The 24,727-nt window shown below is 52.2% G+C and overlaps 5 protein-coding genes across 5 annotated transcripts; 2 read left to right on the forward strand and 3 right to left on the reverse strand.

Annotated features, from left to right (window-relative positions):
- Window positions 1–22: 22 nt before the first annotated feature.
- BJX68DRAFT_227638 (DUF3591 domain-containing protein) lies at window positions 23–4,580 on the forward strand. The gene is made up of 4 exons (XM_071038712.1): window positions 23–3,266; window positions 3,321–3,377; window positions 3,455–3,643; window positions 4,002–4,580. Exons 1-4 carry the CDS (start codon window positions 301–303, stop codon window positions 4,087–4,089), a joined length of 3,300 nt encoding a protein of 1,099 aa, XP_070903977.1. The 5' UTR covers window positions 23–300; the 3' UTR covers window positions 4,090–4,580.
- BJX68DRAFT_252739 (uncharacterized protein) lies at window positions 4,465–9,458 on the reverse strand (the record flags this gene model as incomplete). The annotated part of the gene is made up of 8 exons (XM_071042610.1): window positions 4,465–5,181; window positions 5,238–5,300; window positions 5,349–7,069; window positions 7,271–7,382; window positions 7,889–8,070; window positions 8,132–8,819; window positions 8,888–9,316; window positions 9,369–9,458. 8 exons carry the CDS (start codon window positions 9,456–9,458, stop codon window positions 4,465–4,467), a joined length of 4,002 nt encoding a protein of 1,333 aa, XP_070903978.1.
- Window positions 9,459–9,824: 366 nt separating this feature from the next.
- On the forward strand, window positions 9,825–13,686 carry BJX68DRAFT_144878 (putative DNA damage repair protein Mus42). The gene is made up of 2 exons (XM_071036551.1): window positions 9,825–10,017; window positions 10,092–13,686. The coding sequence occupies exons 1-2, from the start codon at window positions 9,963–9,965 to the stop codon at window positions 13,490–13,492; spliced, it is 3,456 nt and encodes a 1,151-aa protein (XP_070903979.1). The 5' UTR covers window positions 9,825–9,962; the 3' UTR covers window positions 13,493–13,686.
- Window positions 13,687–13,719: 33 nt separating this feature from the next.
- BJX68DRAFT_252745 (putative NRPS-like enzyme) lies at window positions 13,720–19,910 on the reverse strand (the record flags this gene model as incomplete). Its single annotated transcript, XM_071042611.1, has 8 exons — window positions 13,720–14,874; window positions 14,928–15,927; window positions 15,980–16,998; window positions 17,557–17,961; window positions 18,037–18,439; window positions 18,490–18,924; window positions 18,976–19,004; window positions 19,035–19,910. The coding sequence occupies 8 exons, from the start codon at window positions 19,908–19,910 to the stop codon at window positions 13,720–13,722; spliced, it is 5,322 nt and encodes a 1,773-aa protein (XP_070903980.1).
- Window positions 19,911–23,887: 3,977 nt separating this feature from the next.
- BJX68DRAFT_227650 (uncharacterized protein) lies at window positions 23,888–24,320 on the reverse strand. The gene has a single exon (XM_071038713.1). The coding sequence runs from the start codon at window positions 24,089–24,091 to the stop codon at window positions 23,897–23,899; it is 195 nt and encodes a 64-aa protein (XP_070903981.1). The 5' UTR covers window positions 24,092–24,320; the 3' UTR covers window positions 23,888–23,896.
- Window positions 24,321–24,727: the final 407 nt, after the last annotated feature.

The following is a 24,727-nucleotide window of genomic DNA, read 5'->3' on the forward strand; positions in this document are numbered from 1 at the left end:
GATTCCTCCAGTGTTTCCTTGATCACGTTAAAAAGTTTCCCTCGCTCTTTCTTTCGTGACTTTTCCCTCTAAAGTCTCTGCTTGGACCTCTCTCCGACCTTCACTCGACGATGATATCTCCCCTATCGACTGCCCCTCGCCTTTTGCGTTCTTGATCACTGGACCTTCCGCCGCGTACACCCTCGATCTCGATGCTAACACCTCTATTTTCCGCGCCGGCCACAAATCAGTGATCCTCCACGCATCTTCTTTGCTAAAACACCAGATATTGGTCTCTACTCGTCCGCCCGCTCATTCATCATGCCACACGCAACGGCGTCCCCGACCGCTGATGCCGAAGATGCCGACTTTGATAATGTCATGCGGCAGATGAACGGCCCCATGACGGATGGTGGCATGTCCTTTGATTTTCTATCTCGAGAACTGGAACCCGGCGAGAAAGCGGATGACGCGATAGACTACGAAGATTTCGACGATGACGACCTCCCAGAAGAAGAAATCAGTCACCGCAAGGCAGAGGCGCCGGCGGGAGACGACCTTGACAATTTCGAAGCATCCGACGACGCATTGTTCGGAGGTGGTGATGATCTCTTTGGCGCACCGGAACAACACGAAGAAGCCCCTCGCGATGAGTTTGATGATTTATTCGGCGAAGAGCCGTCGTCTCCCCAACCAGACCAGGCCGATACGACTAGAGATTTGTTCTTCGAGGAGGAAAGAGGTACCGTGGTTGAGAGACAGGATGTTATGGATGAGGATCAGGAATCTTTGCAGGATGATGGTACACTCACCCCGATTGCTGAGGATATGGATCCTGTTGCCCTTCGCGCATGGAAGTTGCAGCAGGCTCTTTTCGCGATGTCGAATATCGGTCCTGATAACCCCCCCGCACCCCCGGAAAACGTCGAAGAACTGCTTCAGTCTCTGTTTCCGACGTTTGATCGAAATACTCTTCCGCGCTTTCTCGAACTGATCCCGCATAAAAAGGCGCACTTCCTCGGAAAGCAGCCCCTGAAACCGCCCAAGCCGGTTATCCCTAGCAAGGTCAATATTGAATTAGCCCATGATCAAGAGAAAGCTTTTAGGTCGGCGGGGCAAGCCTACAAGCGCTCGCTGGAGCCAGAGCATTATGGTATAGTGCCTATTGCTGAGGCCTCCCAGGAAGAAGAAGAGGAGGAGCCAGTTCAAAACGAATTCGATCTCGACTATGAATCTGACGAGCCGCTGCCGAATGGTATCACCTCCGAGGATCTTCGAGTGGTATGCGCGAATTGGGAGATTCAAGATGCCCAGGACGATATCTCCATTATGGACGTTGATGAGCCCGCGGCGGAGAGCGGCGAGGATGACTGGCTGCTCGAAACCACCCGGCCAGCAAAAAAGCGCAAACTTGGCCGTGATCCAATGGAGATTATTTCGCTTTCACATATCGAATTGCCTCTCTTAGATGATCCAGTGCAGGCCAGTTCGCGAGTCGCTCAGAAAGTCACCCTCGATCTTAACGACCCACATTTGCTTCTCGATGAACAAGGTCCTGAGGCTGCTCCTAAACCCAGAACATCTGGCGCGCGGGGCAGAGAGGAGATCGATGCCAATATCACTCGTCGGCTTACATCCCGGTACAATATCTCGAACGACCAAGCTTACGACATGCTTAAGCAGAATCACCAGAACAAGGTCCGAAGTACCCTTGGAAATGTTACTTTGGAACACAGTATGCCCGCCCTACGGCTGCAATGGCCTTACTACAAGACAGAGCTGGCCAAGGCCGAAGCACGATCGTTTCATCGCCCGGCCCTGTCCTTCCGTCCAGGCCAAAGCTGTTGGTTCAAGAACCCCGCGTATATCAAGCGCAAACATCAAAAGGGAAAGGATATCCGAACTCTTTACGATTCGACGAAGTCGCTCTCCCTGGCAGACAACTCCCACGTCCTCCTGGTCGAGTATTCGGAAGAGTCGCCGCTTTGTCTGTCAAACTTCGGTATGGCCAACCGCATTATCAACTACTACAGAAGAAAGAGTATGGAGGATCCGACACGGCCAAAAGCAGAGATTGGAGAGACTGTTGTCCTCTTACCGCAAGACAAAAGTCCCTTCTCAATATTTGGCCACGTTGACCCGGGAGATGTGACGCCAGCTATCTCCAACTCCATGTACCGTGCGCCGCTGTTCCCGCATCAAGCCAAGTCCACGGATTTCTTGATCGTTCGAAACAGTACCGGAACGGGTGGTAGCGATTACTTTATTCGCAATATTGACAACATGTTTGTTGCTGGGCAGCAGTTCCCATCAGTTGACATTCCAGGACCCCACTCTCGAAAGGTCACGACTGTTGCGAAGAACCGCATGAAGATGCTTGTATACCGTCTACTGAAGAAGAGTCCAGATCTCCGACTGTCTATTAGCGATGTCACTGCCCACATTCCCGGCACAAGCGATATGCAAAATCGACAGAAGGTCAAGGACTTCCTGCAACACGATAAAGATACCAAGTACTGGGTGCCTTTGGAGCCAGTGCCTGAGCCAGATATTATAAGGTCATGGGTTCAGCCAGAAGATGTCTGTCTTTTGGAGGCAATGCAGGTCGGCCAACAGCATTTGCACGATACCGGCTTTGGTAATGATGCAGAGACAGGCGGTGATGAAGATGAAGATGCAGAGGGCGAGAGCTTTGAGCAGCAAATGGCGCCCTGGAAAGCTAGCCGAAATTTCTTGCTCGCATCACAAGGAAAGGCCATGCTGAAACTTCATGGAGAGGGCGATCCCACTGGTCGTGGAGAAGGTTTCAGTTTCATTAAGACTTCCATGAAGGGAGGGTTCAAGGCCATTGGAGAGAGCGTTGAAGATAAGCTAGATGCACAACGACTCAAGGAGCTCGGTGGTCATAGCTACAATGTTGCGCGACAACAAAAGTCATACGAGACGTCGATCCGTCGCATCTGGGACGCCCAGAAAGCGAGTCTGTCTTCGACAATCGAACACTCGGATGATGACGATGACATGTCTGCTGATGAAGAAGAAGAACGGTTTGGCAAGCCCACGCCAAGATCGGAAGCCCCTACACCTGCTCCTGGCCGGCGTGATGATGAAACGACCAGTCAGTTCAGTAGAATGAGCATGTCTGACCAGAGGGGTAAAGTACTACGCATCATCCGGCAAGTCAAGGACAAGGACGGCATTCACCAGAAGGAGACCTTGGTTTGGGATCCTAAGGTGATTCGGCATTACATTCAACATCGCCATCGGGTTGAGTCACTCACCACAAAGTCAGTCGCCCTCCATGAGTGTATAACCAAGGCCAGATAACTAACGAGCTATAGACTCGACTCTCTCAAACCAACGGGCGATCCAGAAGTGGATGCTCGTAACAAGAAGCTGTATGCCCTTCGGACATCCCTCCCCCCCTTCCTTTTTCTTCCGTGCCCTCCCGCGAATTCCCCCTAACGTGTGGCAGTATCGAGCAAGAACTCAGCCGTCTCAACCGCAACAAAGAACGCCGCTTCGCGCGCGAGAAGCAAAAAGGCGTCCTTCGCACATCCGGCGACTCCCCCGCCGACGGGGCCCCAGGATCTTCCAAGTCAGCAGGGACCCAGCGCAAATGCGCCAACTGCGGCCAGGTCGGCCACATCAAGACAAACAAAAAGTGCGTACTGAACCGCTCCGTCAATGCGGACGATGGTTTCCCTACCTCCTTTGATATCTCCAATTCTTTTTTCTCTTCCTCAACCCCTTCTCTTCCCAAACGCTCCGTCTCGTTTGCTCTTTAGCATTCGAACTCTCTTTCCATTCTTTTCAGGTCCGCTGCTGTACCCAAGCGGCGAGCAGGGCCCAATCAGTCTACATCAGGATCCCATATCCAGACAGTCCCATACTGTGCTGGCCAGCCAATTATCCCCATTAAGGACCCATTCTCATTGCCATCTGCCTATCTGCTGGACCCATCTACGGCTCTACTCTTCCCAGAAGCCAAGCTAACAATTCCGCTCTGCTTCGCGCAACAGACTTTGCCCGCTTCTCAACGGTACGATGAAGCCCGAAGACCGGGTCAGCGATTCCGCCTTCGCAATGGGTGCTCCTCCCGCCATATAAAATCAGCGCATCATCTTATTATCTTATTATCTCGAGTGAACCGTTGTTATGATACCCTTCGCAGTCATTGGAGTGGGGCATTTTTGTGGTTATGGGTTGCGTCTTTTCATCATCTTCATTTTTCGTTGCATGGCCTGCGAGCCTGGAGAGGCTGAAGGCTGGAGCTGTAGTGGTTCTACATTGGTGCCTCGTGATTATCTCTATATTCGACTGCATTCTGGTGGTGATTTGGGCACTAGACTGAAATACACAGCAATCGTCAAACGCAAATCAATAGTCTCGATTCAGAGGACTCTTCAAAATAAGAATATGATAAGATACATCCATCAATTCGTTCACGACTCCATTCGGTCCCTGGCCGAGGCAAGACCAACACTACCCATACAGCTCTGATAATTGACCGCGAGAAACCCAAGGGCGCCCGCGCTCGGGAGTCACTGCTAGAATCACACCCTTTGGCCGTCGATACGTGTATCCCAGAAATGCATCCCTTTTCCGCATCTCGAGTACCGTCTTCCGAAGCCGCTTATCACGAAGAATCTTGTCTCGAGGCCGCTTTGGCTCTTTGTGCTTCTTCTTTACGACTCGTTTCTCAGCGTCCTTGTTGCCATCCACTGCCAACGGATGAATTGGAGACGGTTCAGTGGGTTGCCTGCTTTTTGCTTTACGGGACACTTTGTCATCCTTCGCTTGATCGACGTCCGAGTCCGTAGTCTCGTCATCATGGTCGGAAGGGTAGTCACCGTCCTCGAAGTACCGCGTATCTTCCCATCCTCTGACCTTGGGTATGAATGGCGGAAACATGAGATGAATGTCATCCCAGTCGAGACCACGGAAGAATGGATGGGTCTTGATATCGGCGGCATCGTTAGGGTAGACAAATAACCCTTGATAATTCTGACTAGACGGATCGGCCTTGTAGAAAAAGCACTTGGATGGGCGAGCGCTGATCGCATCATTGGCCTTGTACTTGTTGGAAGATAGGCGAAACTCCTTCTCCTGAAGCAGGGCGTTGATGAGGTCAATTGCCTCTGCCGACACCAACTTGTCGGATGGCCGGTGAACTGGAAAATATAACGTTTGTAGATGATGCTATTGGATCTCATATCAGTGGTCTCTCCAAGACTGGTGGCAGACTTAGTACTCACATGGATCTTCAACTTCGTCTTATGACGATCCTCAGACGCAAATGGGGTAAAGCCATACAGACACTGGTCATGTTAGCCATCTGGATAACAGGCACTGGACGAACCAACTACCTCGTAAAGAATGATACCAGCACTCCACCAGTCGCATCGGCCATCATATGGGTGGCCTCGGATAACCTCTGGCGCCATGTACTGGCTCGTTCCCACAACGCTTCGTGCCATCCTGCGTTTCTGGTTCCGGTCACGCCAACCCAGAAGACCACTGGCTGGGGGATGTATCCAGTCGTCATCCAAACTTCCATCTTCTTGAGGCGCCCCGGAGGCAGACTTAGTTGCTTGCTGAGTTTCTTTCTGATCTACCATATCCCCTTCAACCTGGATACCCAGTCGCTTGAGAAGAGAGTGGCGCTGGTAAGTAAAGTACCATTGATCATGAGCCCAGTGTCCATCGAAAGCCAGCCCGAAATCTGAAATCTTCAGATGCCCGGAAGCAGAAATCAGGAAGTTGTCAGGTTTCACGTCACGGTGAATCCAGTGAAGCCGGTGTGCCTCTTCAATACACAGAATCATCTCTGCTATATACCACCGCGCGATGTCCTCGGATAGAATGTTATGGCGCATCAGCAAACCAAGAAAGTCGCCACCGACCATGTAGTCCATGACCAAATAGAGATAGCTATGATCTTGGAAACTCGCTATTAAAGGGACAATCCAGCGGGATTTCGCAGAAGCAACTAGAAAATCCCTCTCTGCGCGTAGGTGCCCTTCTTGGCTGTTCCGGATCATCACTGACTTTCTGATCACCTTCATCGCAAAGACGTCCTTCTTCATCCCAGTCATAGCTTGTCGGTGGTTGCTCTTGGGAGCAAGACGAAGAGACTGTGTCTGTTCCGAGGAATGTTTGTGACGACCAATTGACTGCTCGGCGGCAGGCAAAGAAGTAGCTGCTCCTTTCTCTCTCACCAGACGGACAACCCCAAAGCTACCCCTACCTAGAATCTTGATAACCTCAAAGCCGGCGAGTGATGGCGTTTCATCCCGAGAGCTTCCGCTGTGTGATCGACTCTTCAGAACGCGACACTGGCGGAGGTATTCACGCTCTTGGGCAACCCACTGCTTCTTCACCCTCAACCGCTCTTCAGTACTCAGAGGTAGAGAGGCGATATAATGATCTAGTTCATACTGGCGTTGTGTGCGCGTATCAACACCTGCATATAGCGTGTTGAAATATGTCTCGAAGAATACCTTTGCATTGGCCGCTGCCTCTGTCGTTAGGATTGATGGTGAGACGATCGGTAATTCCCTGACTGGACTGAGCGGACTGCCCCTCAGATTGGGATGAGACGCATGGTGCCGGCAATTTGCAGGATGGTCACAGCTGACATCTACAGAACGACGCGAGCTTCCAGGAGAAGCAGAGGTAGGAGCCGTGGATAAGCTGTCAACGGGGGAGCCTTTGCTGCTATGAACCGACGAGCTGGAGCTATCAACTGCGGCAGCATTGAGGGGCGAGATGGACGACGTCTGAAAGTGAAGAGCCTGTACGCTTGGTCGCCGGTTGGGATGTGAACGGCGAATAACCGTGGGACTGCCAAAGGTTGTGGATAGTTTCAGGGAAACGATTCTTGCGAGCTCGACTGGAGTAGACTGGCTCCGTTTCAAATCAACGATTGTAGGAGCCTCGATTGCTTCATCCGTTGTCTGCCGTGTTCCGCCCCTCTTCTCTTGCTTGACCTTTACTGGTAATTCAACCTGTTCAACACTGTTGCGGATCGGTATGTCGTGATGGGGCTTTTGATGCGACGGGCTGTTTTGATGTGAAGCGGCTTCGGCTTCGGATTGTGAATCACTGGCCGTGTCAGGCGAGTTGGTCGCCTTGACAACTACGAAAAGTGTTAGCTGGAAATATCCAGAGACTTCCAAGCACTACCCCGTACCTGTGATGGGGCTTCGAAGGCCCAAAAGAGAAAGTAAACGGGAGCTCCGTTGTTGGATGCGCACTCGAATCTTGGACGGGCGACCTCCACCAGCACCATCTGAAATCAAACCTTCCGACACGGCTGATTCAGTCATTGATTGTCCAAAGAGGCCATGACTCGGAGGGTTGGAACTGCTGGGTTTAATCAATATTCTTGCGTATCTTCCCTGTCCCTCAGACATGGTGATTGGGCGGAGCCAAAAGCGCCAGGGGTCTTGGTACCCTATGTTGTGGTTTATTAATGATACGGAACATAGAACGGTCCGGCTGGTACAATGAACGCCGGGAGCAAGGCGGTTCAAGTCGATACAAGATGAATCGTTGGTGGGGTGCGTGAGAAATGATGGCTTCAGTTGAGCGAGGGTGGCTGAAAGGAGCAACTGCGATGGAAGCGCAGCCGGGGTACTTTCCAGTGACTACATAATAGTGAATTTATAGTGAATTTATTGCCAACTTGTCACCAAATTGGGGGACTATTAGGCGAATCAAGAAATTAGGCCAAGAACCGTAAAAAAAATGGAATTGTTAAACACCTAGAAACACCTTCTTTTGGGACAAGCAAGCAAAAATCAGAAGCTAACAGAAGCGCGATGGCATATATGACCACACGTATGCGTACACTGCACCCAGAGCATTCAATGCAACTCGTCTATTTGATCTCCAGAAGCTTGACGTCGAAGATCAGCTTTGAGTTGGCAGGGATACCGGGAAGAGACTGCTTGCCGTAGGCGAGGTGAGGAGGGATGGTGATACGGCGTTCGCCGCCAACTGCCATACCAGCAACACCAATATCCCAGCCCTTGATCACCTCACCCTTGCCAAGCTTGAAAGTGAAAGGCTTGCCCTTCTTGTTGGCTGTAGAGATTTATAGTTAGCTGACGTTCACCAGATGGTGGAGAGTTGTATGGAAACTTACAGTCGAAAACCTTTCCATTCTCGAGCTTACCAATGTAGCGCATAGCGACGGTCTTGCCCGCAGCGGCGGCGTTACCAGTACCGAGCTTCTTGTCGTCAATTGTCACGCCCTTAACCTCCTTGACTCCGAGGGTGCCAGTAGTCTTGGCCGCCTTCTCAGCCGGCTTCTTCTCCTTGGAAGGCGTAGGTCCCTGCTCGAGGTTCTTGGCAAACTGAACCTTCTTGGCCTCCTTGGCCTCAGGCTTGGATTCCACAGCGGCGGCTTCGCCGTTGTTCTTCTTCAACTTCTTCTGCTGCTTCTTGCTCTCACCATTGGCGGAAGCCTTGGCCTTGGCCATCATCTCTTCCAGGGCTTCCTCTTCAGCCGCACGCTTCTTTTGCTTGCCCTTGGTCTCGACCAGCTTGGGAGCTTCCTCCTCGTCAGTGTCAACCTCCGTGATCCTGGGGTTCTCCAGGTCATCGAGATCATCGCTCTCGTCATCCTCACCCATCATGATTTCGTCAATGTCGAGCTCATCCTCATCAGGGGACAGGTCATAGTCATCCTCATCATCCTCATCATCCTCGTCAAAGTCGGGGCGGCCTTCCTCATCGAGGGGCATCACGTAGTTTCCGGTGAGGTAGATGGTGTGGGTTCCGGTGACCTTAAAGAAAACACGCTCGTCCTCGGAGACGGTGATGTCGAGAGCCTGTTGGTAGTTCTGCAAAGCGCCGTTAGCCTATCGAAGTATAGCAACAAGATCTGAGGACAGCATACCCTCTCGGGGTCGAGGGTACAGATGACCATCTCATCGAGTTCCAATCCCTCGTCGGACTCGTCATCCTCATCGTCGTCGTCCATGGCGGGAGCCTTGCCCTTGACGAGTTTTGAAATGGCGGCCTTCAGATCAAACTCTTCACCATCGTCGGAGTCGTCCTCCTCCATAGCCTCCTCCATTTCCTTCAGGGCAGCGGCGGCCCTGAGCTTCCGAGCCTTCTCCTTGTCACTGGGGCCACCATTAAGCTCCTCGTCATCGTCCGAGTCCTCGTCCTCATCGTCCTCGTAGTCATCATCATCCTCATCATCGTCGAGGTCCAAGCCCGGGGGAGGACGGACAATCTTGAGAGTCGCGCGCGGGCGGCGAGAAGAGTCGTCTTCGAAATCGGGGGTCTCGTCGGGGTCAATGGCAGCCATGCTCACCCGGAACTACACCGATATCAGTATGGTCAATCCTCGTTAGATGGAATGCTCCACGAACCATGGCAGCAGCATTGGGAACTGCAGGGATCAAAGCACCACCAGGGGGGACCCTGAGAGCATATACGGCGACTGGTTGAACAGCAGACATTTTGAAGCTGTGAACTTGATAGTCGATAAAACCAAGTAGTAGAGAGCTCTATAAAGGGAAATCGAAAGAACGACCGTCTAGATGCGAGAAGAAAGAGACAGATTGCGGAAGGAACACTTCAAAGCCCGGACAACAAAACTAGAGAACGAAAGAGATCCGATGAAGAGGAAAGGGCGGATGGAGGAGAGGAAGAAGAAGAGAGAAACAATCGCATGCTGCAACTTTTTCGGCGGCTCCATTTTTTCCCCATTTTTCTTTTTTTCACCGCTGTATACTTTTCAGCCAATGACCGCCTGACAAGCTTTGTACCGCCTTTTGAGTGTCCGCCCCACCGATGATTGTGTCACATGATTGCGCTCCATCTTCGCGTCGGCCGCGGCAGCCTGCATCGAAGAGGCGGCTTGTTCTACGAGGAAGATGCTCATCCTATTCACCTCGAGGACACCGGTTGCTTCGTCTGTTTCTCGTTTTCCGGAATATGAATCTGCGCTTCATTAGCTTCCCATGGGCTCACGCCTAGATGCAACCTCCAGCGCGGTGCGCAAACGGATTCAAAATCGTAAGTTAGATCGCGCCTTATCGCCACCGACTTGCCTCGTTCCAGAGACTTTTACTGACTTTTCGCACAACCAGACAGCTTTGAAGATGAAGAAGGTGAAGAATATGGAGCCTCGGCCTTCGGTGGCCATGGCGATTATATGCGCCGTAAAAAAGCCAAGCTTCAGAATCTCGACAATGAAATTCGATCCTCCGCCGTACAACACAACTGTCCTCAGATCTTTCGATCAGTTGTCGCGCATGTGAATGGATATACTCAGCCCTCACTCCAAGACTTACACAAGCTCATTGTGCGCCATGGCGGTGGATTTCTTCAGTATCTCGATGGCAAGACCGCCGCTACTCATATCATCGCAAGCTCACTCACGCCGAAGAAAAGGGACGAGTTACGGCGCTATCGAGTTGTAAAGCCGGCGTGGGTTGTCGAGAGCGTCGAAGCCGGACGATTGCTTCCATGGGACTTGTATAAGGTCGTCGACGAGGGCCAGAACCAGAAAATCCTCAACTTCGACAACGGCCGGATGCTCAGTCAGGCTGCTACTCCGAAACCCAGTTATAAAGATGAAAGCAAATCGTCATGGTACTCGGCTCGGTTTCAAGCAGAAAAATTCCGGAATGATGGGAGTTTGGATACGCCTGAAGCTCCAGCCCCCAATCAGTCAAACGTCGCCTCACAGTCAGATTATGGTGAATTCCCGAGTTTTACCTCACTCGATGCACCAGCCAAGGATTCTGGTCCAAATAAATCACCCGTGGCTAACGAGCAGGAAGATGGGCTTCCGGAGTCACCGACAGCTCCTACTGCTCCCAGAAACAAAACAGCTATCGGAGACGCGGTATCTCCTCACCGTGATCCTGCGCCTCCTAAACCAGAAATGACTTCTGAGGAATATAATGCGCAGCTTTTATCAGACCCGCGTATGAAGAATTCGAGCGTGGGAAATCCGGAATTCCTCCAGCAATATTACAGAGAATCTCGTTTACATCACCTCTCAACTTGGAAGGCCGAGCTGAAAGCGCAGCTGCAGTCGAAAGCCCAGGAGAAATCCCGGTCTCAATCTGCACGGAAGAAGCTCGTACCTGGTGCAAGGAGGTACATCATGCATGTCGATTTCGACTGCTTCTTTGCGGCAGTCTCAACGTTACAACATCCGGAGCTGGAAGGGAAGCCTGTTGCTATCGCTCACGGTACCGGCACTGGATCTGAAATTGCCAGCTGTAATTATGTTGCTCGTGCGTCTGGAGTCAAGAATGGTATGTGGATGAAGGGTGCCCTACAGGCTTGTCCTGATCTGCGTGTCTTGCCTTATGACTTTCCGGCCTATGAGGAAGCGAGTCGAAAGTTTTATCGTGCAATCTTAGCGGTAGACGGCATAGTTCAGAGTGTTAGTATTGACGAGGCACTAGTGGACATTACGTCGCTGTGTCTTGAGGCAGGTGGTTCGGATGGTAAAGGTGTATCCGAAGGGTCGATCTACAGAGAGCAAGCGAAGGCCGACGAGATCGCAGAGGCATTACGAGCAACGGTCAAAGGTGACACAGGCTGCGCCGTCTCTGTCGGCATCGGAGGTAATATCCTACAGGCAAAGGTTGCCCTGCGAAAGGCCAAACCCGCGGGTCAGTTCCAGCTGAAGCCAGATGCCGTTCTCGATTTCATTGCAGAGCTTCCGGTACAGAGCCTCCCTGGCGTGGGTTATAGCCTGAGCTCAAAAATGGAAGAATTGGGCGTTAAACTGGTCAAGGACATCAGGGAGCTTTCGCGAGAGAAACTGACATCTGCCTTGGGGCCCAAGACGGGCATCAAGCTTTGGGATTATGCGCGTGGCATTGATCGGACCGAAGTCGGCAATGAGGTTGTACGCAAGTCCGTCTCCGCAGAAGTAAATTGGGGCATTCGCTTCATTACCCAGGAACAAGCAGACGACTTTGTCCGCTCTCTATGCGAGGAGCTGCACCGCAGACTGGTTGAAAATCTAGTCAAGGGAAAGCAGCTAACTCTCAAAGTCATGCGAAGGGCTCTTGACGCTCCGTTGGAGCCAGTGAAGCATCTCGGTCATGGTAAATGCGATGTCTTCAACAAAAGTGTCATTCTCGGTATCGCTACCAACGCGGCAGATTCGCTCGGAAAAGAGGCCGTTTCCATGCTTCAGAGTCTCAAGATATCACCTGGTGATCTGAGAGGGCTGGGCGTTCAGATGACCAAACTTGAGCCCATCAAGTCGACATCTGAGAAACCAGACGGTAGCCAGAAGCAGCTCACTTTCAAGGCGCCTCCGGCTCGCAAAACTGCGCAACGTCCTGAAGATCCGGACCTCCTAGACAGCCCGCGTAAGAACGAAGCAGAGACGGTATGGCACGGCCCTTCCTTGAACGACAGCACCCAGAAGCCTCTCAATATTTCTGGCACTCAGTTTATCATGCCATCGCAACCGGACCCAGCAGTTGTTGCCGCGCTCCCACGCGATATCCGATCCAAGCTGGTAGCCCAAGCCAAACCGCGGAGCGATTCCCGTACAGGTTCCCCCTTCGCCCCAACGCGCGCGCAACCCAACTCCTCCAGTTTACCACCACAATCCCAATTGGACCCAGATATCCTAGCTGCTCTGCCGAAAGACGTTCTCGCCGAAGTGCTAGGGTATTACGACCAACCTGCCGCAGCCAGCTCACGCCCGACCCCATCCTCATCTACCCTCCCACCCCCGAGACCATCCTCATCCTCGAGCAACCCACTCCGAGTCCGAAAACCCATATCACCTCCGAAGAAACGCCGCGGCCGCCCACCTCTAAAACAGCCCACAGCATCCTCACTTACACAATCAAAATTCGTCATCCCCAGACCAGAACCAACGATCAACGCCGCCGATGAACCGTTAGAAGACGACCCCAACGTCTCTGCCGAGTTCCTCGCCGCCCTTCCCGAAGACATCCGCCGCGAAGTTCTTGAAGAGTCCAAACGCGCCCGTCTCCTTCAACGCCGCGCCGCCGCAGCGAAAATCTCCCTCTCGAGACCCGGCACAACCTCCCGCGCGCAGATAAACGAGCGACACATCCGCCTCCCCCCGCTCCCCGAACGACCAACATTCACATCTAAAAAGCTTTCCCAGCTCACCGACCTCCGCGACGAAGCAAGTGCCTGGCACACGGCGTTTGCAGAAGAGGGCCCGTTCGTGGAGGACGTCACTGCGCTAGCGGACTACCTGAAGCACGTTGTGGCTGATGAACGGGACCTCGATAAAGCTGTTTCGGTTGTCAAGTGGCTTGCTTGGCTTGTTGAAGATGGGAAGTCTTCGAGTGAGGGCTTGGGTTCGGGCACGGGATCTGACTCTTCTCCGAGAAGTTCTCCTGGGGGCACTGGGTTGAGCTCGGGATCTCAGAGTGGGATCTCGTGGGATGAGGCGCTGAGGGTGTTGAAGGAGGGCGTTCAGCAGGGACTAGAGGAAAGGGGACTTCCCGCCGTGGATTTCGCCGAAGACTAACACTAACATCTTGCTCCCTTTCAATCTTGGATTGATTTTAAAGCTTTTTCTCCTTGTGCATATCACGTGCGATGATAAGATGATCTATTGTGCTTTCTACTCTCGCTTGCTCTGGCGTTGCATAGAGGGAGTCTTGACTTTGTATGAGAAATTGAACTTGCCAATCTGTCCTAAACACATATATCTATGCGTCGGAATTGCTTTAGCATGATACTCCTACCTATCCCCTAAGCTTTCCACCCCTCTTCCCTCCAAAATCCCACCATTTTCCCCACCAGCTCCGCGTCCAAAGGCATCGCCTCCCTAAACACATCTGAAAACCCCTCAGTGCGACTTGTATGCCACTCAAACCCCTTCCTCGGCTTATCACTATCATACTTGCCCGCGAAGAATTCAACAAGCTTGATAGACGGATTCACCGCAGGATCAGGGTTCGACTTCCGCAGTTTCGCTATCCAGGTAGGCGGGCTCACTTCCTCAAACTCCAGCCCCGCAGACCGGAGGTACGGGAGGAGATCGCTCGTCCAATGGAAGGGGTGCGGGGAGATGATATTATAAATCGCGCCACCTGCACCCTCTTGCGAAGTTCCAGTCACCCCAGTAGTAGTAGTAGTGGTAACGACATCCGACGACGACAGCGAAATATCACTAATCGTCCCCGCAACAACATCAACAGGCAACCAACGATGCCACTCATCGATCCTCGGCAACGCCCCCGTCGTCAACGCACTCTGAACCATAAGCGGGATCGCCTCAGTTGTGTTCCAAATTCCATACTTTGAGTCTCCGATGACCTGTCCGATTCTGAGAACCCGTGCCCGGATCCCCGTTTGCTGCGCGGCGTTGACGCAGATGTGTTCTGCGACGAGCTTCGATTGCGCGTAGCCCATGTTCTGTGCGCAGGTGAGAGAAGGAGGTAATGTCTCGGGGATATCGGGCGTCGTGGAGCGGACGACGGCGGAGATTGAGGAGCAGAAGTTCATTGTTGCCGGGGAGGGCCGTTGGGCGCGGAGACAGAGGGTTATGAGGTTGTGGAGGCCTGCGATGCTGTCGCGCTCGAAGCTGGTGAGGTGTAGATTGAAGTTTACGGACCAGGCGCAGTGGATAATGTCCGTGATTTCGCTCGTGAGGGAGTTGTAGGTTGTATTGTCAAGGCCGAGGGTCTGAAGGGAGAGGTCAGAGGGAAGAGCGATGAGCTTGTTCTTTGCGGAGGAAGAGAGTGTTTCATAGAGCTTGCGGGTTCGGAGGGATTCTAGAAGGCGCCCGTAGGCGTCTAGCGGCGATGAGGCACGGATGAGGCAGTAGACCTTCTGGACGTTGGGAAGGTTAGCCAAGTGGGCAACTGTGTGGCAGCCAAGGGAGCCGGTGGCGCCAGTGACGACCTGATATTCTTTTGTTAGTTATTTGGTATGAGAAGGGAGGGGATAGGACGCACAATATATCGCCCGCTCAGCCCATTAGGGCAAGGTGTGTGTTGTTCGAAATTGCTGTACTTCGATATCAAAGCCTCCATCTGCCCTTCAATAGACACCTCCGCTTGCAGAGTCCCAGAGCCAAGAGAACAGAGGTGACGAGCGAGGGCGTTGATAGTCGGGTGCTCGAATGCCACGTTTAGCCCTAACTTCCGACCCTTGGTGTTGATATTCTTGACCAGCACCGAACGCAACTGCGTTGCTTGCAGAGAATCCATCCCAAGTGAGAAGAAATCGGCATCATCAGTGAGCTCATTCGCATCCTTGACGGGGAGGATATCGGGCAACTGCTTCCGCAGGAACTCCCTCATCTCCTCCTCTGACAGTGACAGGGTCCCCGTCATCGCATCGTCAGCCTCATAAGAGGCCTCGATCAAATCACCATAATCACGGTAAAATGCCTGCCGGATCACAGTACCCTTGTCTGTGCGCGAATAGACGGCGTCGGCGGGTAGGACGCGAACCATGCTCTTCGACAACTGTCCGTACGCGGGGAGCGTCTCATGAGCCTCCTCCACGGCCGGCCAAATAGCTTCAATGATCTGCTCATCGGTCAATGTCGCTGCATCCGGTGCCCTGATGACCGCCAGCCCGATGCTGGACTTGCCCACGCCAAAAGCGAGTGCGTCTGCGACGACACTGAGCTGCCGCACGCGTCCTTCCAGATCCAGCGGGATCACTTTCTCACCGTTCACGAGGGTAATTGTGTCATCCAGCCTCGAATAGTACTTGTACGCCTCGATTTCGGGATGCTTTAGGAACAAATCTTTGGTTGCGTAAGCGTTGTCAGGTCTGTTTGACATGACCTTTGACGGCCAGCCGTCCAGGACGACTGACTCGTAAACGCCGGGGAAGCGCTCCTCGAATCGTAGGAACTTCTTCACAGCATCAGACGGGCGCATCCAGTCCCATCGCTTATCCTCGCGTGGTCGCATGGATGTCATAAGTTGGCCAGTCTCGGTTCTGGAACAGTTAGCAATTTGGCTCAACATTAGCCGTGCAGTTCGATACTCACGATCCATAATGACTGATGAGATAAACGCCATTCTCAACAAGCAGGTTTCCCAACGAATCTGGACACGCGGACCCCCCAAACATGACAGCCTTGAGATTCGCCAGCGCTTTGATCCCCTCCTCCGACTCCGCAAGCAGCTTGAGCGCGTACGGGACACCATAGAAAATCTCAAACGAATGAGACTGCATGATCTCAACCAGGTACTTGCTGGTCAACGGAAGCCCCGGATTGTACAAGTGTAACGACTTGCAAGAGTATATCGTGCGAAAGAGACAGCAGATTCCATGGTTATGGTACAGCGGCAGCGTGATGAACCCGCGCATGTTCATATTTCCCGCATAGTTCTTGATGGCGGCACGCTGGGTTTGGAAAATCGGCTTGGGGAGTCCCGTGCTTCCACTTGAGTGGATGATCCAGGCGACATGGTTTGCTTCGGTTTCGGGGTTGAGATGCGATGAAAGGTTCGTGTCGATGGGGTCTTCTGACACCGGGTAGTCGTAGTTCTCCTCCGTCGGGATATCTTGCACTTGTAGAGATGGGACTCGTTCTTGGACCTTTCTGGCTGTGTCTTTCAGCGAGCTATGGACGAAGATGTGCTGCGCGTTCGTCCTCTCTACCAGAGATACGTGCGCCTCGACTGAGATTCTGGTTGAAAGTAGCAAGCCGGAATGACCGAGTTTTGTCAGGGCCAGCATCAAAACAAGATAATTCAGATCTGACGGCCCTAGCAGCGCAACGACTATCGGCGTCTGTGATGACGAGGTCCGAGGTGGAATAACCTTGGCCAATACGTTGGCAACACGATAGGCGAAGACATCAAGTTGGTGTAATGGGAACTCTGAGTATTCTATCCCGGTCCGTGGGTAGTAGACCACAGGCTGCGACGGGCCTAGCGAAGCACGATTCCGGACAAGCTGATCGACCGTCACAGGCTCGAATTCGACCCCCGGCACTTCGACCTTGTCGGTTGGGAGCTTATCGATATGTGTTGGTGCCTGGGGGAGCAGTGTGGACAGCATCTTGGCGCTGCGTGTATATTTCTTGGTGGTTCAGTATCATTACGACAAGCGCAGGAGGCGGATTTAAATATCCAGAGAAGGGCGATCCGGGGTCAAGGATCCTCGTCCATGGTGCACGACATCCGCCAATGGGTAAAGAGAGAGTCAGCGAGGCAGCTGCGGCTCTCGGAAAAGCTTCATCGATTCGGAGATTTATCCGAGGTGACGATCCGACATCCACGCCCCAACCTGCCACGGGAAATGCTGCTCTAAGAGCTACAGGCAAGGTAATGGCCCGGATAACGACAGCATTGCGTACAGGTTTAGAAATCTTAGAAAGAAAATCTTAGAAAGAAAATCCCACGATGTTGATATTCTCGACGAGGCCCAATCGGGGTCCTTACTAGTTGTCTGGGTATAGTACCACTAGCAATGCCGGCAACTTACAAGGCGGGGTGAAATCATGCTCGCAATTAAAAGGAAAATTGAGACGGATCGGTGGGGAGGTTGGAAAATGCCTGCGAGAAATCAGTATTCTGAATGTCCCAACCATCACTAGAAAGAGCGTTGATCACTAACCCAGGTATCCAGTTGCGTCCACCACATTGAGCTTTCGAGGTTTTCCAGGAACCCGGCATCGCTCATACCAAAGGGTTCATCCACGAATCCAGATGGACGGAAGTCTCCGTCGAAGCTCATAGGTTGTGGGTTAAAAATTGGACTGTTTAAATCAACTTGTTCCGCCGGTCGTTGTTCGAGTGCCGGCTCTTGACTCCGAATAAAGGAGACTCGGGTATTCTCTGGGCTGTTCGGGACGGAGCATGCGCGAGACCCAAGCTGCTTGTGCACCTCCAGCCTTGTCTCCTCTAAGATGATGCCGTAGCGACGGCTCGGACAGTTCTTGCGTGTGGCTTCGGCCAGATGTTGCTGACATACCTCTGCGAGACTGAATAGTGATCGGACGCGACCGCTGTCAATCTCGGACTGTTCCGGAGCGGACGACATCCTATGGTGTTGGATTGTGTATATGTAGACCACAACGATAGCACAAAAGCACACGTGGTGCGTAAACCAGAATGACTGAATCAAGGTCCCTTGCTTTGCGATGCTGTCCACCAACTTCATGACATGCTCTGCAGCTTCAAGGCACTTACTTACATGCGCTGTTAGCATTGGGTGTGGGGCCGTTGGCCGACGACTCAAATCCGTGAAATCATTTAGAAGAAATGCTCGGGTTGCGTGGATCATGGCGTGGCAGTACGCAAGCTGAAGAACCTGACTTTGCCTGCATAATGGCGGTATAAGGCTTGTTGGTCGAACACTATTGAATAACGGGGGTGTTGTTTCTTTCCATTTTTCGAGGTCTGAGGTAATGCGCACCGCTGCCTCAAGGGGTGAATCTCGACAGATAGGATTAACTGTGTAAAACTGTCGAGAGATTTCGCCGAGAATGCGTCCAAGCCTATAATCATTAGTCATACTACATGATTATGAGCGTATTTGAAGACGAACCTGAAGTGCAAGACGGATGCGATCATCATGGAATCTGCTGTGCCTAGACGCATGGCGGGATCATCTTGCAGTATATCGTCGTCATTCACTTCATCCGGAAGCTCCTGATCGATATCTCCGTCATGCAACAGTCGTGGCCGCCCAAAGATAACATTTAGGTACTTGTCAAGAGTGTAGGCACTCCAAAGAATTCGCTTGCGAAGCTCCCTTTCCAGATACGAGGTACCGGTTTTGGACAGTTTAGCCGGACATTTTCGATGCAGGCCAATAGCTGTCACCAGTTGGACGGCGGTGCCAAATGTATACCAGCATTCATTCGCCCGCGAAGAGGAAAGGAGATAGAGACACTGACCAAGTCGTGCTTGAACGGTTTCTAGACGCGGAGGTCCACATTCCATTGAGAGCACGTGTTTAGACGCAGCATACCATCTTTCACTAAAAGAAACCGATTAGTAGATGAATGCGGCTCAGAACTAAACTGCTTACCTTCCGGTCCAGCTTTCAGCCTGATTCCCCTGTGTCTGTTCTTCATGCAGAGTGCTAACGGCAAATATCATAAGCACTATTGCAGTTCTAGCAACGAGAGGACCAGTGGGTAGGTTGGAAGAGGAGATATTGTTGTTATACACCTGTCTCAGCCATTCTTCAACACTTCCACGATGCAGAAAGCGATAGGTGACCATTGCGTAATCGAAGTAGATGCTCACCAACTCCAGAGCTTTCTCGAATGAGGGTAGAGTGAAGCCAGCATCGTAAAGATCAGAGTATGGTTTGTCGCCGAACATAAACACCGAAGTGTTCTTGGGCCACGATTCATTCTGGAGTTCATCAGGAACGAGACTAGTCTCATCCTGATGCAGACGGCGCCAAACGCGATTCAGAAATGACACGCCTGACGCAGGACCCAGGTAGTTGCCCTCAAAATCCGTGGCCACTGGGTCAGGAGAGTTACGCCTCGGCGCTTCCACAGCAGTGTGCGAGACCTGCGAATGCGGAGTCCTCGCAACCCTCGGCGAATCTCTGGCGGGTGGTGACCTTCGGGAAACTGGACTCTGCGATATTGATGCGTGGGATACAGAGCGGTTCCGTGCATATCTGGCAGCTACCGCTGGCGGAGCCGGGAGCGGGTCTGGGGGTAAGCCTCGCGAGTAGGCCGCGTTGTATTCGCAGGACAGTGACAGCCTTGTGCACCGCCCACACGGCAATGTGCCAGTGCAGCGGGTCTTCTTCTCCTTGCAGCTATCGCAGGCCCTGGTGATCTTTTGCCGCGGTGCATTGTTGGTTTTACTGGCAGACAGCTCAGAGGCTTTCCTCTTCCGCCCTGTGTCGGCCGTGTCCTCCTTAGGGCCCATCTCATCATAGTTTGTTGCGCCAGGTGTGAGCTGCTGCACGCTCGACTGCGCCACGAGGGTGCTCGCCATCGGGCCGAGTGCGGGTAAGACAAGGCTTGGCCGAATATTTCCGCGCGTCTATACGGCTATGTGTCCGGTGGACGATTTGCCAGTATAGTGACTAGACAGCAGGGCTAAAAATCTGGGGGAAGAAAGAGGGAGAAAAATCCGGGACCCCAACGGATTTGAGTCATTTGCTCTTAGTTAGGCCGGGGCCAGCGACAACTACCTAATCTTGCGGGGTTGGAGTCGGAACAGGGTCCACCGGGAGAAACGGCGTCCGTACGGCGCCATTATTGCAAGAGATTGGCATTGCACCAGGTACGTCAGACGTTCAATAATCGAGCTTGTACAGTTACAAGCTCAGGACTCATGGCGGTTGACCGCGACACATGAGCTGTCAAATCAAAACAGGACCAACGCCCTCGAGAGAGGAGAAACCGCACTCTGCATTGTGTCAACTGTACTCCAGGGGAAAAGATGACTCAGCCGGACATTTTTCAATCACGTGGCCCTATCGGACAGTGCTCGTTCGGATAAACATTCTGGGCGATCTCATAGAGCAAAGTAGAGTGAGTGCTTAGCATATGGGCCCATGGGTAATATATAACTATTTTAGGATGGTTAGCTATCCCTCTAGGGAAGTGAGTTATGAGTAATGATGTTTGAGGTGCCGTGTAGCGCTGTTTGTATGCAAATTTAGGGTTCTCCGGAGATGAGACGTCGTGTAGTATGGACCGCTTTACTGTAGATTGAACGCGTATAAGTATCTGCTGTATAGCAATCGTGAGTCAGTCACTAAAAGTCCTCAGCATGTAGTTTGAGTCGCCGGCAGCTTGTATGACGTCGGCCCACCTAGAAAGACTCCCATCGCTTGCTTCGGCTTTTGATTGACCACAGTCCATGGTCGAAAGGCCATTGGACCAATGTTTTACGCATGTAAAATGTTTGGTGCGTTAGTAAGGGCGCCCAAAATCTCGATTAGGACCCAGGTCAAGGGGAGATATACGACGGAACGTTCGAGGAATTCAAAGGTAAATGGTATGCAGATATCTAAAGTCTGCGTCAAAGCAGTTATGCCATCGTGTGCTCGGCTTCTACTTTTTTTTTTTTTTGGTGGATATTCTTGTATTGGTCATGTGGTATCTTCGTTTTAAGTGTCCGTAATTCCTGACTCGTTGCGGGTGTGATGTGAGAATAGCAGGAGTTTAACCTGGAACGACTGGAGCCGCCTTCTGGTCGAGGAAACAGTGTCGAAGCCGTCTCGGGGATATAGACCTGCTATGTGATGTGGTAAGGATTCCCCTGCGCCCAATCGGTTTTAGACTGGATGGTAAGGGCATTGGCGTCGTACTAACGTTATGTGAAGGGTCATTGTTCGGATAGCATCATGTTAAGTGTGGATTGGCCGACAGCATCGCGCATCTATCGTCTTGACCTGCTAGGTCCGTCTGGTAAACCGTCCGGCGTATTGTCCGCACCTCCATCGAGCATCTGGTTATACCGTGGATAACCATCGGCTGGATTAAAAAAGTCGAACTTAGGTGGAAATCGTGTAATTTGCGATATAAGGTGTGGAATTTGCTCGTCCGAGGCCCCACTCCTGATAGCGTCGACAAGCGCATAAACTTCATCTCGATTGCTGTATCGTATCGCGTCGAGCAGGTATTCCAAATATCCACGGGCGTTTTTGAGGTCATTCTGAGTTTGTTTGAGGTCCTCTATGATTTGCTCGCGGGCCACTTTTCGACGCTTATCCTGTCTCTCGTCGAAAATGCACTCTCTGCCGTGAAGCGCGCATTCGGTGCAAGGAGGGCCGGTGCCATCAACACTACACTATAATATCCAGAGTTTGTTAGAACGAATGTTAACCCATAGACTGGCAAGACATAGGAAATTGCTATCACAAGAGACAAGCGAGGGACAAACTCATGAAGATGTGGATATGTATGTGCCTTAAGATGCTCCAGTACCTTTATTCGACGCTGTTTACATTCGCTGCATGCGGTAGAGCTCCGCCTGTTCCGATTGTCCTCGAGGCCACGGTTTTGCGCTGGAGGCTCGGACCCAACCTTCGGTGCCAGCTTACGATACCCGGGACGGTACATTTGATCGTCCATGGTATATGTCGGAGAGTTGGATAGGGAAGAAGAAAATAGCGCGTAAAGCAGGACCGAAGGAAGAGTAAGCAGCAAAAGAGGCGATAGAATTGATCAACAATCCAACTGTAGCGTCTGCAGCTGCATAATCTTCAAGAGACGCATCCAGCTAGAGGTAGTAGTCGTTCCGAGCCAGGAAAATGCGAGTAGGTTTCGACTGAACTATGCCCAACGGTTGAAAGGCGCTATCGTGTGTCACATGCAGAGATGTTATAGCGATAAGGCGAACAGACACGGAGGGAAAGGAGAGAGTGGGTTCGGGTGATAATCCGCAAGAGCGGGCAGTTGGACCTTCGCTTTTAGACGGTAGACGAAGCGCGCAAGATCGTCAATCCCAGCAAGGATAATGAAGGAAAGGAGGGGGGGAAGCTAAAACAAGAAGCACGAAGGAAGGGAAAAACAAAGCTCCAGCCTGTCAAAAGCTGGATCGCCTAGCCCTTGTGGCCCACGAGGCCTTTAAAAGGAAGCCTTCGCGGGTAGATACTCCCAGGCGCGATTTTAAGCGGAGAATGGAGCAAAAAGAGGTTGTGCGCGAGCAAGCAAGGCTGAGTTGTGACAGGAGTGGCGAGTTGGAGCCGGGGCTTTGTGTGGGCGTCGTGGCGCGATAGATCTGTGGGTGGATTTTGTCGAAACAGCTGGCAAGAGGGGCGCAAGTTATAGTACATAGTAGAGAGATACAGTGCAGAACTCGGTTTCTTGGTCAATACGACCGTTGCAGGATAAGCGCCAGGGCGAATGTGTAAGGCAGGATCCTCTTGATACCTGGCGTTCGGATATACCCGTTGTGAAGCTGGTTATTCAAGAAAGGTGGTGAAGACGCATGCCACCCCAGTGGCCCATGGTACAGGGGCTTGTCTTCCAAACCAATCGTGCATTTGCAATTCCTGCCCAGCTGGGAGGTCTTTTGGCACCTTTCAAGCGGCTGTTGGTCGTAGCTTCCGCACTCGAATCCCATTGGAATGCAGAGTTTTGTCCTCCCCCCTTGAGTCCTGGGACCTCTTCGGTTGGGTGCTTTCTTTTTGGTGAGCGGCGCTGCAGCCCACCCTGTGGCCCTGGCCCGAGCTAACGCTTGTCGCTCGCACGAATTCCAGGCGACGCTTGCTACGGAAATAGTACCCGGCTAGTTTGATAGGCTGTGAGTAGCCTAGAGGCTATCAAACGTGGAGGCACCAACTTCTCGCAAAGGAGCCGGTTGTCCTCTTGTTCCGGTCAACTGGCTGCCTCTAGTTCGAGCAGCTGGCCTCTCAAAGATGAAGCACGAATCCCGAATGGAGTGCGTGCAGCTTACAGTTTGAGCAGGTGATGGGTTCCAATCGACGTTGAGTAGGATCCGGTAACGCGTCACATCTTTCAAGCTTATATCCGCTTTTCGATCGCTGCCGATCGAGGTGTGATGCCGGCTTTGGTTTCCAGTGCTCTCGTGGTCCAGTCTCTCGATAAGATGAAACCGGAGTTGAGAGATGATGTTGAAGAGGCAGCCTGCAGTCTTGTGCTCCAAACCTCGCCAAGTATCCGGTCACGTGACACATCTTGCAGCCTCGATCCACAGTCCAACTTTCGTCGTCCGGAGTCACCATCACAAGCCACTTCCAGACTTCTTAAAGCCGACTGGCAAGGGATCCAGCTCTCGCAGATATATCCCCATACTTGGCAGCATATCATCATTGTGCCACAAGCGACCAACACTAATTCTAGTATCATCCTCAAACATTATCGCCAGTTAGGGTACGTCGACTACAATGGCCTAAGGCCTAGTCGGACTCGCTACTAGAGAGCTCTGTTTCCAATCATATCGGCCGACAGTATGCACCACCGCCAGGATGCTAGTGGAGCTCAGTCCTGCGTTAGATTCAGTAATTAGTGTGATGGTGACTCTTCCGTACTCCGGAGGAAGCGATGGCAGGGGATGAACACTGGTAAGTCTTTTCCAAAGTACATCAAAGGTAAGTTGACGCATTCCGCCGTGTTTGTTATTACTTTGTCCAAAGGTATTTCCAATGCGCTTACTCCGGAGCAGTCTACCTTCGGCTGGATATGACCTCTCGACAACATTGCCCAGCCAGTTTAACACTCGTGCCGTCGCCAGGCCCGCAAAGGCCCAGCAACACTGAGCGAGATCTTCTCATTTCTGACCACTCAGGGCGCCGGGACGGAAATAGCTGCGATTGGTGGAATGGGGTGATGCAGTGCCCCACGCGTCCCGAGGCGTTCCACTGCTCGATGCCCTGTTTTCATGCGGACAGGGTTGAAGATTGTGATTTGGGAGGTCATCACCGTAGCAGCATTCCGCGCGTTGGTAGAGCATATAAGTGACGGTGGCGTAATGCGCTTCCTCACAGAATCTCGCCCTCGTGCGTTTAACAACTCGTGCTATCACAAGAGGGTGGATTGGGGGAATTGAGTTATCGAGCAAAGCGGCTGTGATCAGATATCGTGACGGGATTGCCATTGCGTATCTACGGCCAGCAAGCTTCTATGATGCTATCTGTGCTACCACTGAAGAGTCATTCTCAGTATTTGGAAAAAGGCCATCATTGCGAAGTTTCTCGAGATACAATACATCACGCGACCGCCGGGTCCTGGACGCCCTCTCAGTGGTAATGTCGAATGGGAGTTTGCCAATCTGGTCAATTTGTCTGCGATATAACCACCAAAGCACCTCGACGCAAGGAAGGGCCGAGGAGGAGT

The sequence above is a fragment of the Aspergillus pseudodeflectus genome, assembly GCF_044049435.1.
Source record: "Aspergillus pseudodeflectus strain CBS 756.74 chromosome Unknown BJX68scaffold_4, whole genome shotgun sequence".
NCBI classification, from domain to species: Eukaryota; Fungi; Ascomycota; class Eurotiomycetes; order Eurotiales; family Aspergillaceae; genus Aspergillus; species Aspergillus pseudodeflectus.